Raw genomic sequence first — 14154 nt, 5'->3', positions numbered from 1 at the left:
TACAAAAACTTCTGTAGTGTAAGATATTTTACATCTTGCCTACAGAGTTTGTTTAGGGAGAATTGGTAAAAGGTCATAGTATACATAGCTGAATGTTCTATGAAGTAACTGAGTTTCAAATTAGGTAGCCTGGAGATACTCTCCTGTGAATTATTCTCTTCATTCCAGGGTAGAAAATTACACACAGAAACTTGTTGTCCTATATGTTGCCAGGGCCTTTGAAAATCTAGTTTTGTAAATTATGGAAAGTCACGTGTAGATAATTACAGTTGAATGCCATTTGCCAGTTTTTAATTTTAAGAATTTAGGATTGCTTATAGAACACTTAGTTTAGGAAGAAATGATCATATAATCTTTATCAAAGGATATTGAGAAAAGTCTAGCAATTTCAAGTTTTCTGTCTATTCTGTTACAGGTGGAAGTGCTGGATCAGTAAATGCTAATTTTGCTCATTTTGATAACTTCCCCAAATCCTCCAGTGCTGATTTTGGAAGCTTCAATACTTCCCAGAGTCATCAAACAGCATCAACTGTTAGTAAAGTTTCAGCGAACAAAGCTGGTCTACAGACTACAGACAAATATGCGGCACTTGCTAATTTAGACAATATCTTTAGTGCCGGGCAAGGTATCAAGCTTTAAACAAATGAATATAAATTTGTATATTAAACAGTCCTCTAAATTTGGTTGTATTTATTAAAATCTGAGGATGTGCTTTTCTTAGTTGTATAGACGTTTAGTTTACACTGAATGTTCATGGCTATTTGGCACATTTTGGATCTGAAATAACTACACAATGGAAGGCCTAGAAACTAATTTGTAAACGTCTAGATTTAAAAGAAAATAATTGACAAAAATTTAATTTTGTCTTAGAAAGCATGCTTTATTGTTCTAAGGCCATAAAGGGCCAAGAAATCCTATTAATAGAGATGACTAGAGGATTATTTGGTAGTTTCTGTGATATATTTGTTTTGAACTATGTTCTATTAATATTTTTGTATTTATTTAAAAAAACAAGATATTTACAGTGTATTTTATACCTAGTTTTGGTCTTAAGGCTAGTATTTTTGCCTCTCTTAAGTGCGTAGTGTAGTGGGGGAACAGCAGGGGTCTACTTTCAGACTGGATTCTGCATCCTGATCTCTGAGCCTGATTTCTCATCTACCCTCCGAAACGAGGGCAATAGTAATAGCATTGAACTTAACAAGTTGTATTATATGTGTTATTGCATGGGAGGCATTTAGAACAGTGCCTGGCACATCATGAGTGCTCTGTGAATGTTTTCTTTTACTACTATCTCTAATTTTTTCATGAACAACCCTGGGAAAATGATATTATTAATAGACTCTTCATATAGTTCAAGCATTTTATGAGTGTATATGTTCACTTGAATGAGATGTCTCCGTCTTGCAGATTTAATGTAGCACTTTGAGAATTTCTTCTTTATGTGTAATCTAGACATGTTATTGGTACTGGGTCTTAGTTTTTGTTACAGAAACAGTATGTTGTCTTTATCAGAGTGGTATGTATAGCACTAATCTTGTCCAATATTTTCTGTATTATTTATCGGATAAGACTCTAGAATCATGTCCATTTATTTGCTAAGCTCCAAATCGGTTTTGAATTTACATATGTTTCATGGCAAATGTGGTTGTAAGTTGAAAGTGTAAGTTAAGCATCAGTTAAAATTTTTGATGTAATATGTTTTTGTTTGTTCACAGGTGGTGATCAGGGTAGTGGGTTTGGGACCACAGGTAAAGCTCCTGTTGGTTCTGTGGTTTCAGTTCCCAGTCAGTCAAGTGCATCTTCAGACAAGTATGCAGCCCTAGCAGAACTGGACAGCGTTTTCAGCTCCGCGGCCACCTCCAGTAACGCATATTCTTCCACAAGTAATGCTAGCAGGTAGCTTGTCTTAGTCTGTGTTCCTGCTTTGTGTTTTATCTTTTAAACTTATTTTCACCTCTGAATAATAATGCTGTTAAGTAATGACCATTTGGGGCTTAAAGATTTCTGAATATTTTTGTAAGTTTGAGGAAACTGTGTTTAAATTTTCTAATTAAATTAGGATTAAATTAAATTAAATTAAATTAAAGGATTAAATTATAATCCTTGAGTTAAATGCCATAGTTTTATTTTTTTATTTAATTGAAGGCTTTGTTACTTTTTTCCCTTGAACACTAAAATGTAATTTAGAGTATATACACATCTTGAAATAGATAGTCATATACAAATTTAATTGTACTCAGCAGAGAATCCATTTACAGAATTATTTGCTTTTAATGTACAGTTCTCAGTCATGAAGATTAAACACTGAAAGTAGCATGTTATAGCCTTCGTTGTAAATAAGCAGTTTTAGAAATGTTTGCACCAGAACCCAAGACCAATTCTGTATCTCTTTTGTCATACTGGTATTTATAAATAGACATACGTGTTACTGTGTTCAGATATATCTGGTGTAAGAAATTCTTGGCAGCAGAAAGTCTACTGCATTTTAACAGTGTTCGGTCTTTAAAAACTCTTCTAGTTTTGACTTTTTCATCTTTGGGTCAAGGAAGCAGACCTAGAAGTACAGGTGACTTACCTGTACAGTGTCTTACCCATCTCTTAGTTTTCCATTCCTGCAGATTGTCTCTTCTTTTTTGTTACTCGAGTAGCTTTTTATTTCCCTTTAGCACCTTTTCCAGAGAGAAATGGTAGGATTGTAACATTAACTAGTTTGGCTCACTCTTCAGTAACGAATTTTCTGTATGGCAGATGGAAAAAATTGAATCCAAAGAATAAAATTCAGAGTATTTATATATTTTTTGCTTTATTAATGTTGTCTACATTACACGTATGTAGTAGTGGACTATAGCAAGGTGGTCGTAAAGTCTGGAAACATAGACAGGTATATGTAATGAAATGGTTTATTGGTATTACATTATAATCATAAGTGGTCCCCAGAGTGTAACCCATGGAATGTTTGAGGTACCTGAGACCCATTCAAAAGGTCTGTGAGGTTAAAACCTAAATTCATAATAATTCTGAGGGGTTATTTGTGTTTTCAGTAATTGACATTTGTATTGATGGTGCAAAAACTATGACAGGTAAAACTTCCTGGTGCCTTAGCATTGATTTACAGCTTTGGCACCAAGCCGTACAAATAGTCATCTAATAGTCATTATATTCCTTACCACCACACATTCAGTTTTACTTAGGAATATTTTTGATGCAGTTTTTATTATGAATATGCTGTATGAAGCAGTAAAGGAATTTAAGTCTTGACCTTTAAATATGTCTTCTTAATTTTCTGTGTGTTGAAGTAAGGTATGCATCAGGTAGTTCTGCTATATAGTGAAGTATAAAGCTGTCTTGAGTAAAATCAATTTGTGTGGTTGTTTGAGTTGTGGAATGAACCGGCCACTTGTTTTATGGAACACCATTTTTCCTTGAAAGTATGATTGATAGGTAAACCATGGTTATTCAGATTTCGATATTTGGTAGATATTTTCTCAAAAATGAAATTTTAAGTCTGTCACTTTAAGGAAAATAACTACTTAAAATACATACTCTCAAGCAAATAGTAGAATTTTGGAAAATTTAGGGGCCACCGTGGGCTTAAAATTAAGCTTCCCATTACTTTTCTGATGAGATGGATGGTGACATTAATGATTGTAATTTTTTTTTATTTTGCATAGGGAAATATGTTGACATTTTGAAGATTGGCATCAAGTATTTTCCAAATGATATAAAGTTAGTAAAATATTCATTTAAAGTGTAAGATAGACTAGTGGATGTTACTTTACATAAAAGTCCATTGATATGGTTTTAAATTCCATATTGCAACTAACCTTTAGGAAACTATCCCTGGCGTTTTTTGTATGATGTCAAGGAAAATATCCACAGTTATCTGGAAAAGGTGTTAAAATTCTCTTGTTTTGTTCAACTATGTTACCATGTGAGGCCAGTTTTTCTTCATATGCATCAGCCTAAACAACATATCACAACAGATTGATCATATATTAAGCCAGCCATTAAAGAGATTTGTAAAAATATGAAACAGTGTTACTCTTCTCATTAGGTTCCTTTTGTTTTAGAAAATATAGTCACTTATGAAAATGCTACTTAGCTTAGCATGTAAGGGCTTTATTGTTATTTTTAAATGAATAAAATTATTTAAATTTGTTTTAATTGATGTACAATATATATTGGTAAATATAGCAACTTAAAGTTCTTTGGGGTTCTCAATAATTTTTTAGAATGTGAATGAGTTCTGAGACTTAAAGTTTGAGAACTGATGTGATACATGATATGTTCAATATTATTTGTTCCATATTTTATGGCAACCTTGTAGAGAGATTACCGTTGCTTTTTTTTCCCCTCAAAACATGAACTCTTTCAATACTTGTTTTCAGTAATGTTTTTGGAACAGTGCCAGTGGGTGCTTCTGCACAGACACAGCCTGCTTCTTCAAGTGTGCCTGCTCCATTTGGAGGTACGTGTTTCTGGTATATATATACTGGTTTTTATAAAGAACCCTAATATATATTGTATCGCATTTTCTTAGGGATACCAGAAGACAGTCAAAGCACCAGTTTATTATCAGAAAGCTCTAGTTTTCTGTCTTCATAAATATATGAACAAATACTTTAAATAATTGAATACAAATGCATTAGGATTTTATAGTGTATTTTATAATTTTTTAAAGCTACACCTTCCACAAATCCATTTGTTGCTGCTGCTGGTCCTTCTGTGGCATCTTCTACAAACCCATTTCAGACCAATGCCAGAGGAGCAACAGGTAAGAAATAAATATAAATTATAGAACAGTAAGTTTTGGAAAAGGTATATATTGCAAAGACACCATGTGAAGAACATCAGAAAATAAGGTTCCTTTCTTACTGAAGTGACTGTAAAGTGGATTAGTTTTGTCCGTAAAGACATATAGTAGCTGAAAGTTTATAAAATCCTTGAATTTAATATTTGAAAATGGACCAGAGAAGTTATCTAGCACCCACCACTCAAAGCTTTCGTTTTTCAGGTGTGGAAGCCCAAGCGTGGAGATGAGAGTTAAAGCCTTAAAGTGCACAGCCAATATATGACAGAGATGGTACTTGAACGTTGTAATTCTGACTTATTTGTTGGTCTGGTTTCACAATTATTGGTTATAACTCAATCTTAATAGAAAAAATGTGTAAGTTTTTTTGCTTTTTTCCTTTTCATGGGATTGCAAGGAATAGATGGGTATTATTACATGAGATCTTAAAAATGAGGTCTTTTTCTAGTACATATTTCTTTTATGTGTTCACATTTTTTTAGGTTGTGGGAAACTGGTTTAATTTGTGGTATAACATTTAAATATTTTCCGGTAATTTTTAAAAAATCCTCTTTATCGCTCCCCCTTTATTTGGTACATATTTCTTGTATTGTACCTCTTTGATTTTTGTCTTATTACCCTGAACACCAGAGTTATTTGCCAGTACCTTGGAATATTAGCAAGTGCATGTGGTATGGCCCAATACCCATTAAACTGAATTTGTCAGTTCTGTTTTTAGATTTAGATAGTTTTAGAACTAAACTTTGAACTTCAGTTATAGCCTTTGTTGATGTGATATTTTGAGGGATTAAGGTGTTTGTTACATCACAGTAAATTTGCACCATTAAGAATTGGCAATTACTAGCATATCTTTTTGTCATTGGCAAGGTTGAGAATATGTGATATTGGGAGTTTGAACCATAACTTTCCTTTTCATATAAATGTCTTCAGTCATAATCTGTTGATATCTCACATAGTAGATGTTTAATAACTATTTGAATTTTGTACATAATTTGATTTTTAAAAATGGTTTATTTTAATTCAAATATACATAATCAGTGATTGTTTCAAATTTCTGTTGTGTTTTGGACAAAATATTTATACATCACTTGTGATATATGTAATATTTCTGTTTCTAAGCATATTTTTTTGACTTCGTGGAATGAATTTATAACATGTCTCATGACACAGGGTTTTCTACATTTTCTCATTTAGTCCTCTTAACTCTCATCAAATAAATGTTTTAATCACTCTTTGACAGCTGAGGTAACTGAGGCTCAGAAAAGTTAAGTGCGTATATTTTGGGTACAGCCAGATTTGTGTTCAAATCCTGATTTAGATTTACTTGCTAGGTAATCCTAAAAATGCTTTCTGTATATTATTTTTTTAATGAATGGAGGAAAAGTGATAGGAAGGTATATTATTTGCAAGATACCGTTGAGATGTTTATAGCTATTATAACCCCATTTGACAACTGAAGGATGGAAACTCAAGTTATACCTTGACCAAGGTTATGTTGATGTAACTCCTCAGAACCTTATTGTTGTCCTTTTCTGTAAAATGTGAACACTATTCTCTGGCAGGGATGTTGTGAGAATTAGGTTATGTAAATCACCATGCATGGTCATTGCATTATTGTGTATACTTGGTAAATCATTCCTATTATTTTCCTTTCATGACTGTACCTCCAGACTGGTTCTGTTATTAGAGCTAAGGGCCCACCCCCCCACCCCAATTATTTGGAGTATGAAAGTCCTTTAAAGTTAAGGTTCTACATGGGATGTGAAATAATATAAAGTGTACAAAGTATGTTCAGATGATATAAAGTAATTTTAATATTAGCCTAAGCAAAATTTATTGAAAGGTAAACTACTATGTCCACAAATTTTTATTTCAAGGTAAAAAATTTTTTCCCCTTATAAACCATTTTGATTTATCACATTGATCATCTTTACTAGGTTATTATTGAATTGACTAAGTCAAAGTAAATGTTAACTATATAACATGTTTCTGCTGAAGCTGAAATATAAACAACACTTTGACAAATACACTGTGCTTAGGTATTTCCAGTGTTTTTATTACCATCAAAATTAATATTAGTTCTTTAGGAAATATTTTGTGTTCTTCTCAAATATATTAGTATTGTTAAATTCCATTTGAGGTAGCTTTTGAAAGAGGGTATTGATAATAGTTCAGTGTGAACCGTTTAAAAAGTTTTACTGACGTATTTCATTCTTAAAATGCACATTTTAATAATAACTTTTTTCCTGCATTTACAAAGCTTTTGGGCTTTCTTTTACCATGTTATATAGAAACCTTCAGTAGACTAGCCAATGTGGCCTAAGACCTTCTTTATTTTAGGATTCTATAATATTTAGCATTCTTTTTCCAGAGCACTTGAGCCCTTAAATCTAATTAATAAAGTTAATATAATTTTCAGTTATTAGAAAATTCTCTTATAACTCTTAAATCTCTCCTTTGTCCCTGAATAAGTACCTTTATTTTCTAACATTCATTTAATGAAAAAATGATTTTAAAAGATTCCCCCCCCCCAACCTTAAGGGTCCAAAATTAATCAATGACTAATCTAGTGTTAGTACCCAGAGTGCTTCTAAACCAGCACTGTTTCCACTGGTTCTGCTCATTCCACTCATAGGAAAGTAAATGAAACATATATCTGTACAAAAACTTGTATACAGATGTTCACAGCAGCATTATTCCTAATCGCCAAAAAGTAGAAACAACCCAGGTGTCCATCCACTGATGAATAAATAAACCAAACGTGGTATAGCCGTACAGTGGAATTTGTTTGATAATAAAAAGTAATGACGTGTACTGATACATGGTACAACATGGATGAACCTAGAAAACATTAGGTTAAACAAAGGAAGTTAGTCACAGAGTGACATATAATGTATGATTCAATTTATAATCTCTCCAGAATGGGCAAATCCATAGAAAGTAGGTGGGGCAAAATGGAGAGCTGATAGGTATGGAATTTCTTTTAGTGAGGAGGGTATGAAATGTTCTAAAATTAGATTGTGATGATGGTTGTACACCTGGTGAATATGTTAAAAAAGAACACTGAATTCTACTCTTTAAGTGGACAAATTGTATGATATGTGAATTATATATCAAAAAGCTTGTTAAAACAAGTCTAAAATATTTTTATAGCAGCCCAGGACTAGGCATCATTGTTGCAGATAGAGGTACAGAAATTAATACTGGTTAACAATCACTGTTGACTAAAAGTCAGTTTTTGCCAAAGCCTATTTTGTAGAACATGTGTCCTGAGATGGTGTTATCAGTGCTTCATGGAAAGGGATTCTATGCCCAGATATATATGGGAAATGCTGAGTTAAACAAAATTTAACCAGTATTATTAATGCGGGATTTCTCAGAGCTTATAAAGTACTCTAAGAAAGGAGATAAACATAAAGTGACCAAACTTGTTTCAGAACCCTTCCCCCTCAAGCAACCTTTTGTTGAATTTAGAACATGCTGTGAACATCTTTTTAAGTTAGCAAGAAAAAATAACACTCCTTGGATATTTACCCTGTAGCACTTTTAATCACAGCAGCTTTGTAAAGTAGATACGTATTATGTTATGTCCCTCCACCCCCTGTTTGCAAATGAGGAAACTGAGGCTTAAAGAAGTTGTGGTATCCTGTAATTAGAAAACTACAGAACCAAGACAGAACCACTCTAATCTCTCAATCGCCTTGTTTCCCCAAATTTAGTTGATGTTAAGTATGTTAATTTAAAATGCATGGCCATATATTTTAGAAACAACCCCACTCCAGATGGTTATAACAGCGGTTCTGGTACTTAACAACCTAAATTTGTTTTTTGTTAATTACATTTATTTATACGTAACCTGTCTGACCTCAGTCATGCCAGGTAAGATCTGCACAAGGTGTATTTTTCTTTTCTCTCTCTTTTTAGCCGTCATATTTTAAACTGAAAGTGCTGCTCACCTTTCTAATGAACTACATTGAATAATTTTCCCTGAGTAATATGTAATTAGTTCACTTGAGTTATCATTAGGCTTTCTAGTTAATGTATGGAATCATAAATAAAACAATCAAACATTATTCAAGTGCTTTCTCCAAGATTTGAGTTTTTATTTTATTATTTTTATTTTTTTAGATTTAGTCGACTTTTTAGATGCTAAAGGTAGATGCTAGATCATTTTAGATGATCCTATGAATAGCATTTTTGGGTGTAAGTGGTGAGGCCTAGAAAGTCTTTTTATGGATATTATTGTATCTTCACATGAAAAAAATGTTATTTGTTTAAAAGATGGATTCTGTAAATGCTTCTTCATTTGATATTTGTTTTTCTGGTATTATTCTAATCTCCCCTTTATTTCAAACAGTGTGAATACTACTGTCATGAATATAGTTAAAATAAAAAGACTCCATTGGCTGTGTCTTTATTATGTATGCTTATGCTACCTACTTTGTAACAGTATATTCTAATTTTAGAACATTTTAATGAAACAAATTTACTTTTATTTTGCCAGTAGTTATTCATAAGTTAATTGACATTGGTCTCTTTATGGCTTTCCATAAGGCCTTTCTGGAGCAATGCATTCTCAAGTGTTTCCTCACGCTCATTTTGGTAGGTGGCCACAACTAATATCTAGATTTGTGTGGCAATTTGTCTACCTGCTTGTGGAAGCTTCTGCTGGTGTTCTGGATCCCTGCATGTGGAATTAAGTTTTTTCCATGTTTTAAAATGGAGTGGTCATGGATGTGTGGCATTGGGAATACATTATATTTAAAGTTACATGAAAATCTTCTGTGGCGTTCTAATACTGAAAAACATATTGCTTACCTCCATGGTCACATTAGAATGTTAATAGTTTTCTCAATTATTTTTCTTAAGTTTGAATTCATAGTACTTTGAGTGACACACCTTTTCGATGTACCAAACCATTTTACCACATTATTCCATGGAGTTTGGTTTTGCTTAACTGTATCCAACTTTTGCTTTATACTGCTTTCTTAAAAAGTGATTTGTCAAAGTTATGTCAGTGCATTGTTGTCTGTTCTGAAACCCTCCTGTTTCCCTTGCAGTGTGCTTATTATTCTTTAATTCACTTGCTTCCCAGTGGCTTAGTTCCCCTTTTTTCTTATCAATAATAAAAAGTAATATTTAAAATTGGAAAATCTAATTAGGTTCATTGTGGAGAATTGCACTGTTGTAAAAATTAGGATTATGAGAATTACTTTGGGCAACATCCGTAACATGATTTTTAGTTTTTTTTTTTAATAAAAGATAATTCTGTGTAGCACTTTAGTATTAATTTCTTGTGCCTTAAATCAGCAATCAAGTTGGTAATTTTTTCTTAAAATCAGGAAATTCAGTGAATTATGTTTTTTGATAGCATCATGCTGAAAATATTTCACTATGTAATTACTAGTGTTCTGTATTAAAAGCACCATTATTAGCTCTTATTTCACTTAGGCTTTTCCTACAACGTATAGTTGGAAGATTCTATTTTGAATCTTTACTAGCAAAAAGTAATATACTGTTCTGCTACTATGTGTGTTTATATAAATAATATAATAATATGATAATGTAATAATGTGAATTAGTTCATAAGTAATTCGTAAATGGGGGGAGTGATGGCAGCATACCATGTATATATATAGCTGTAGTTCACACACGAATTTCCCCAACTTGTGAATGAATGCTTTATTCCATCAAGTTATAGTGGCTAGACATGGCAAGCCATGGAGAAGTTATTGGACACAGTGTCATTCACCTTACATTCTTTGTCTCTTGTAAGAATGCTTATTATTTCACTTTCTGTTCAAGTTTTATGTACTCTGCCCCAGTTTCTATAACTTATCAGTCCTAACCTAACCTTCCTTATACCCCTTATCCAAAGCAGTGTTCATTTACTTTCCAAAAAAGGAATGGGAGTCCATAAGTTTTCAGTTTAATTGTGTTAGTGTTTTTATTAGGACCGCCCCCGCCCCACCCCTTGTTTTGCCTTGGGTTAGAAAGCTGCATAGGTTTTGAGTGGCCTGCCTGTGACCCCATTTCTCCTGTAAGTTTTATTTATAGTGAACTATTTTGCAGAGGTTTTAAATGTTTTTCCAGGAACACATATATTACATTATAGCAGACGATTCACTGGATACAATTAAATGTTTGACTATTTTACTGCATATAGCAAAACAGAACTTTAAAATGTATATAGTAATATACATGTGAATTGCACGATGATGGACTTTAAAAAGTAGACTGCTGTTTAGACTCAAACTGTATATAATTACTCTGAGAAGTCTTTATTAGTTTCATTCTGGTCATTGGTTTCAGGAGAACAAATATAGATTATGTTAAACTGGAGCTAAAACTTACTATTAAGTTTGTTGGGAGTTTTGGAATTTAAAATACATCATACTGTTTTTAAGGTAAATGATGTCTGATTCATAACGTTGAGTATGCGTATACGAAAACCTACCCTTCGTAAGTGACCAGCCTTTCTTTTCTCCTGCTAGCAGCGACCTTCGGCACGGCATCCATGAGCATGCCTGCGGGGTTTGGGACTCCCACGCCCTACAGTCTTCCCACCAGCTTTAGTGGCAGCTTCCAGCAGCCGGCCTTCCCAGCCCAAGCAGCTTTCCCTCAGCAGACAGCCTTTTCTCAACAGCCCAATGGTAAGATCTAACATTTGGCTAGCTGTAGGTCCACTGCCGGTGTCCTTTATGTATCATAATATGAATGTTTGGACAAAAAGACTTATCTAGAGAATGCTGTAGCATTATCTGCTGAATGTTTACTACACAAATATAGAAAATTGAGTGATTTGGTAGTTTTTGTGACCAGATTATAGGTTTAGGAGAAATCAGGGACTAAAGAGTACCTCTTCTTTCTCAGAATCTCCAGTGTCTTTCTTATATCTTCTGTGTTCTGATATGCCTCTTGATTTTAAAAGGAAACTTTATAGACCTAGAGTGTTTTTGTTTGTTTTGCGTTGGAGAACTGTTTCTGTTCCATTTTGTGTACGTTTTTTGTTGTTGTTGTTTTGGGGGTTTTTTGGTGACATAAACTCATTTTCTAAATAGGTGACTGTGTCGTGGTTGGAGTTTGTTACTTGTTTTCAGGAAGATTCACTAGAGACCAGTTTTTGTTTCTGGGGTTTTTTTTTGTTTGTTTGTTTGGTTGGTGGGGGGGAGCCCATTTCACTCATTTGCTAAAGTTTGAAATACCTGGATCACAGCCCCTCTCAAATAGTCACAAGCTTATCTCTTCATTAAATCCTTTGTCAGCAATTCACAGTAGCTGAGACAAACTGGAATTAACTATTTCTGGAGAGTCAATGTAAGCTCTTTAAGACATGCCAGTGGAAGTTTAACTGCTATTTAAAAGAGCATGAGACTCAACAGTTTAACATTGATTTTTTTAATTATTTTTGCTCTGGTAGGAGTTTTTCTGAAACTCATTATGAAGCTTTATAAGCATCAGATTGTCTCAAAGGTATGGTTATAATTGGTGGGTTTTTTTAAACAAGGTGCAGGTTTTGCAGCATTTGGACAAACAAAGCCAGTGGTAACCCCTTTTGGTCAAGTTGCAGCTGCTGGAGTATCTAGTAATCCTTTTATGGTAAGTGAGATGCAATTTTAAGCACTTTATAAGTTGTTGCATTGTTTTCAAATTAGGAAAAGCAGGATGTGATTCCTCCTAGATGCTCTTTGGTATTCTGCAAGATTATACAAATCGAGAAATTCCTTTTTAAGAAAACACATTAAAGGGGGGGAGTGGCGGGCTGGGGGTGTGGTGTGATGAATTGGTTGGGAGATTGGGATTGACATGTACACACTAATATGTATAAAATGGATAACTAATAAGAACCTGCTGTATAAAAAAATAAAATTCAAAAAAATACCCCAGAAAACACATTAATCAGTTGCAAATCAAAGCACTGACAGTAAATAAGCTATTTTAGACATGAAACTTGTCTGCTTTCTTGTCAAAATAATGCTTTATGAGAAGCTGTAGATTTAGTGAACAATGTGAAAAAGGAATCCTGGAGTCAGGTTTGGTTTGAATCATAAATGCATTTTTTTAGGGCCAGGTCCCTTCTTAGAATCTATTATGAGAATTATATGAAATAATGGATATAAGAGGCACAACACAGTGCCTGATAACCTATCGCTTTATTACAGTATATTGCTAATAACAATAATGAATAAATATGATTGCCAATAATTATGAAATAATTCCTAATCTAAATACTATTTAATTAAATCTAGTTTAATTAAATAACATTAAATATTTTCATATTTTCTCCACACACTCTTTATTTGTTTATTTATTTTGTCTTATGTTTTCCTTTAGACCGGTGCACCGGCAGGACAATTTCCAACAGGAAGCTCATCAACCAATCCTTTCTTATAGCCTTATATAGACACTTTACTGGAACGAACTTTTACATGGTCACATTACATCTCTCCGCCTCTTGCACTGTTGTCTTGTTTCACTGATCCTAGCTTTAAACACAAGAGAAGTCTTTAAAAAGCCTGCATTGTGTATTAAACACCAGGAAATATGTGCAAAACAGAGGGCTCCAGTAACAACTTTTAACCTGTGAATTGGCAAAAAAAGTAGCGGTATCATGTATATTAAAAATTGGCTAATATTAAGTTATTGCAGATACCACATTCATTATGCTGCAGTACTGTACATATTTTTCTTAGAAATTAGCTATTTGTGCATATCAGTATTTGTAACTTTAACACATTGTTATGTGAGAAATGTTACTGGGGAAATAGATCAGCCACTTTTAAGGTGCTGTCATATATCTTGGAATGAATGACCTAAAATCATTTTAACCATTGCTTCTGGAAAGTTACAGAGTCAGAATTGGAAGGTTTTATTCATTCTTGAATTTTTCCTTTCTAAAGAGCTCTTCTATTTATACATGCCTAAATTCTTTAAAAATGTAGAGGGATACCTGTCTGCATAATAAAGCTGGTCATGTTTTGCTACAGTTTGCAGGTGAAAAAAAATAAATACTAGAAAATATGCTATTGTTTTTGTGTTCTTGCTGCAATGCCTTTACCAAAGTGGCCTTACATATCAGTAGTGAATTGAGAACATCTTGAATTCTTAAATTAGAATTTCAGAAGACTTCTAGTGACTAACTTTTATGTCTAAAAGAGAAAATTTTATAAAAAGGCCATGTAGAAAATTTATTAAAACTGCTATGTTCAGGAATATGTCAGTGGTAAAGCATTTAAATGTAGCTTGTTAGATTCACCGTAATCCTTCTGATTTCTTTGCAACTTCTTAATTTTGTGAAAATCTGTATATATGAAGAATTTGCATGTATGTGTATTTACAAA

At 33.1% G+C, this 14154-nt stretch overlaps 1 protein-coding gene across 7 annotated transcripts in view; it reads left to right on the top strand.

Annotated features, from left to right (window-relative positions):
* Positions 1-13834, top strand: part of AGFG1 (ArfGAP with FG repeats 1) — a 68224-nt gene extending 54390 nt beyond the window's left edge. For 3 of the 7 annotated variants that reach the window (XM_060106577.1, XM_060106582.1, XM_060106580.1), the window contains 7 exons: positions 416-625; positions 1719-1899; positions 4392-4471; positions 4685-4777; positions 11308-11466; positions 12321-12412; positions 13148-13834. In XM_060106577.1, coding sequence (XP_059962560.1) covers positions 416-625; positions 1719-1899; positions 4392-4471; positions 4685-4777; positions 11308-11466; positions 12321-12412; positions 13148-13207 — 875 coding nt within the window. In that variant the 3' untranslated portion in view covers positions 13208-13834. The remainder of the gene's footprint in view (positions 1-415; positions 626-1718; positions 1900-4391; positions 4472-4684; positions 4778-11307; positions 11467-12320; positions 12413-13147) is intronic. The other 4 variants (XM_060106579.1, XM_060106581.1, XM_060106578.1 and 1 more) reach the window with 3 other exon arrangements.
* The last annotated feature ends 320 nt before the right edge of the window (positions 13835-14154 follow it).

The sequence above is a fragment of the Mesoplodon densirostris genome, chromosome 8, assembly GCF_025265405.1.
Source record: "Mesoplodon densirostris isolate mMesDen1 chromosome 8, mMesDen1 primary haplotype, whole genome shotgun sequence".
Lineage (NCBI taxonomy): Eukaryota > Metazoa > Chordata > Mammalia > Artiodactyla > Ziphiidae > Mesoplodon > Mesoplodon densirostris.
This window is presented reverse-complemented; position numbering and strand designations above follow the sequence as displayed.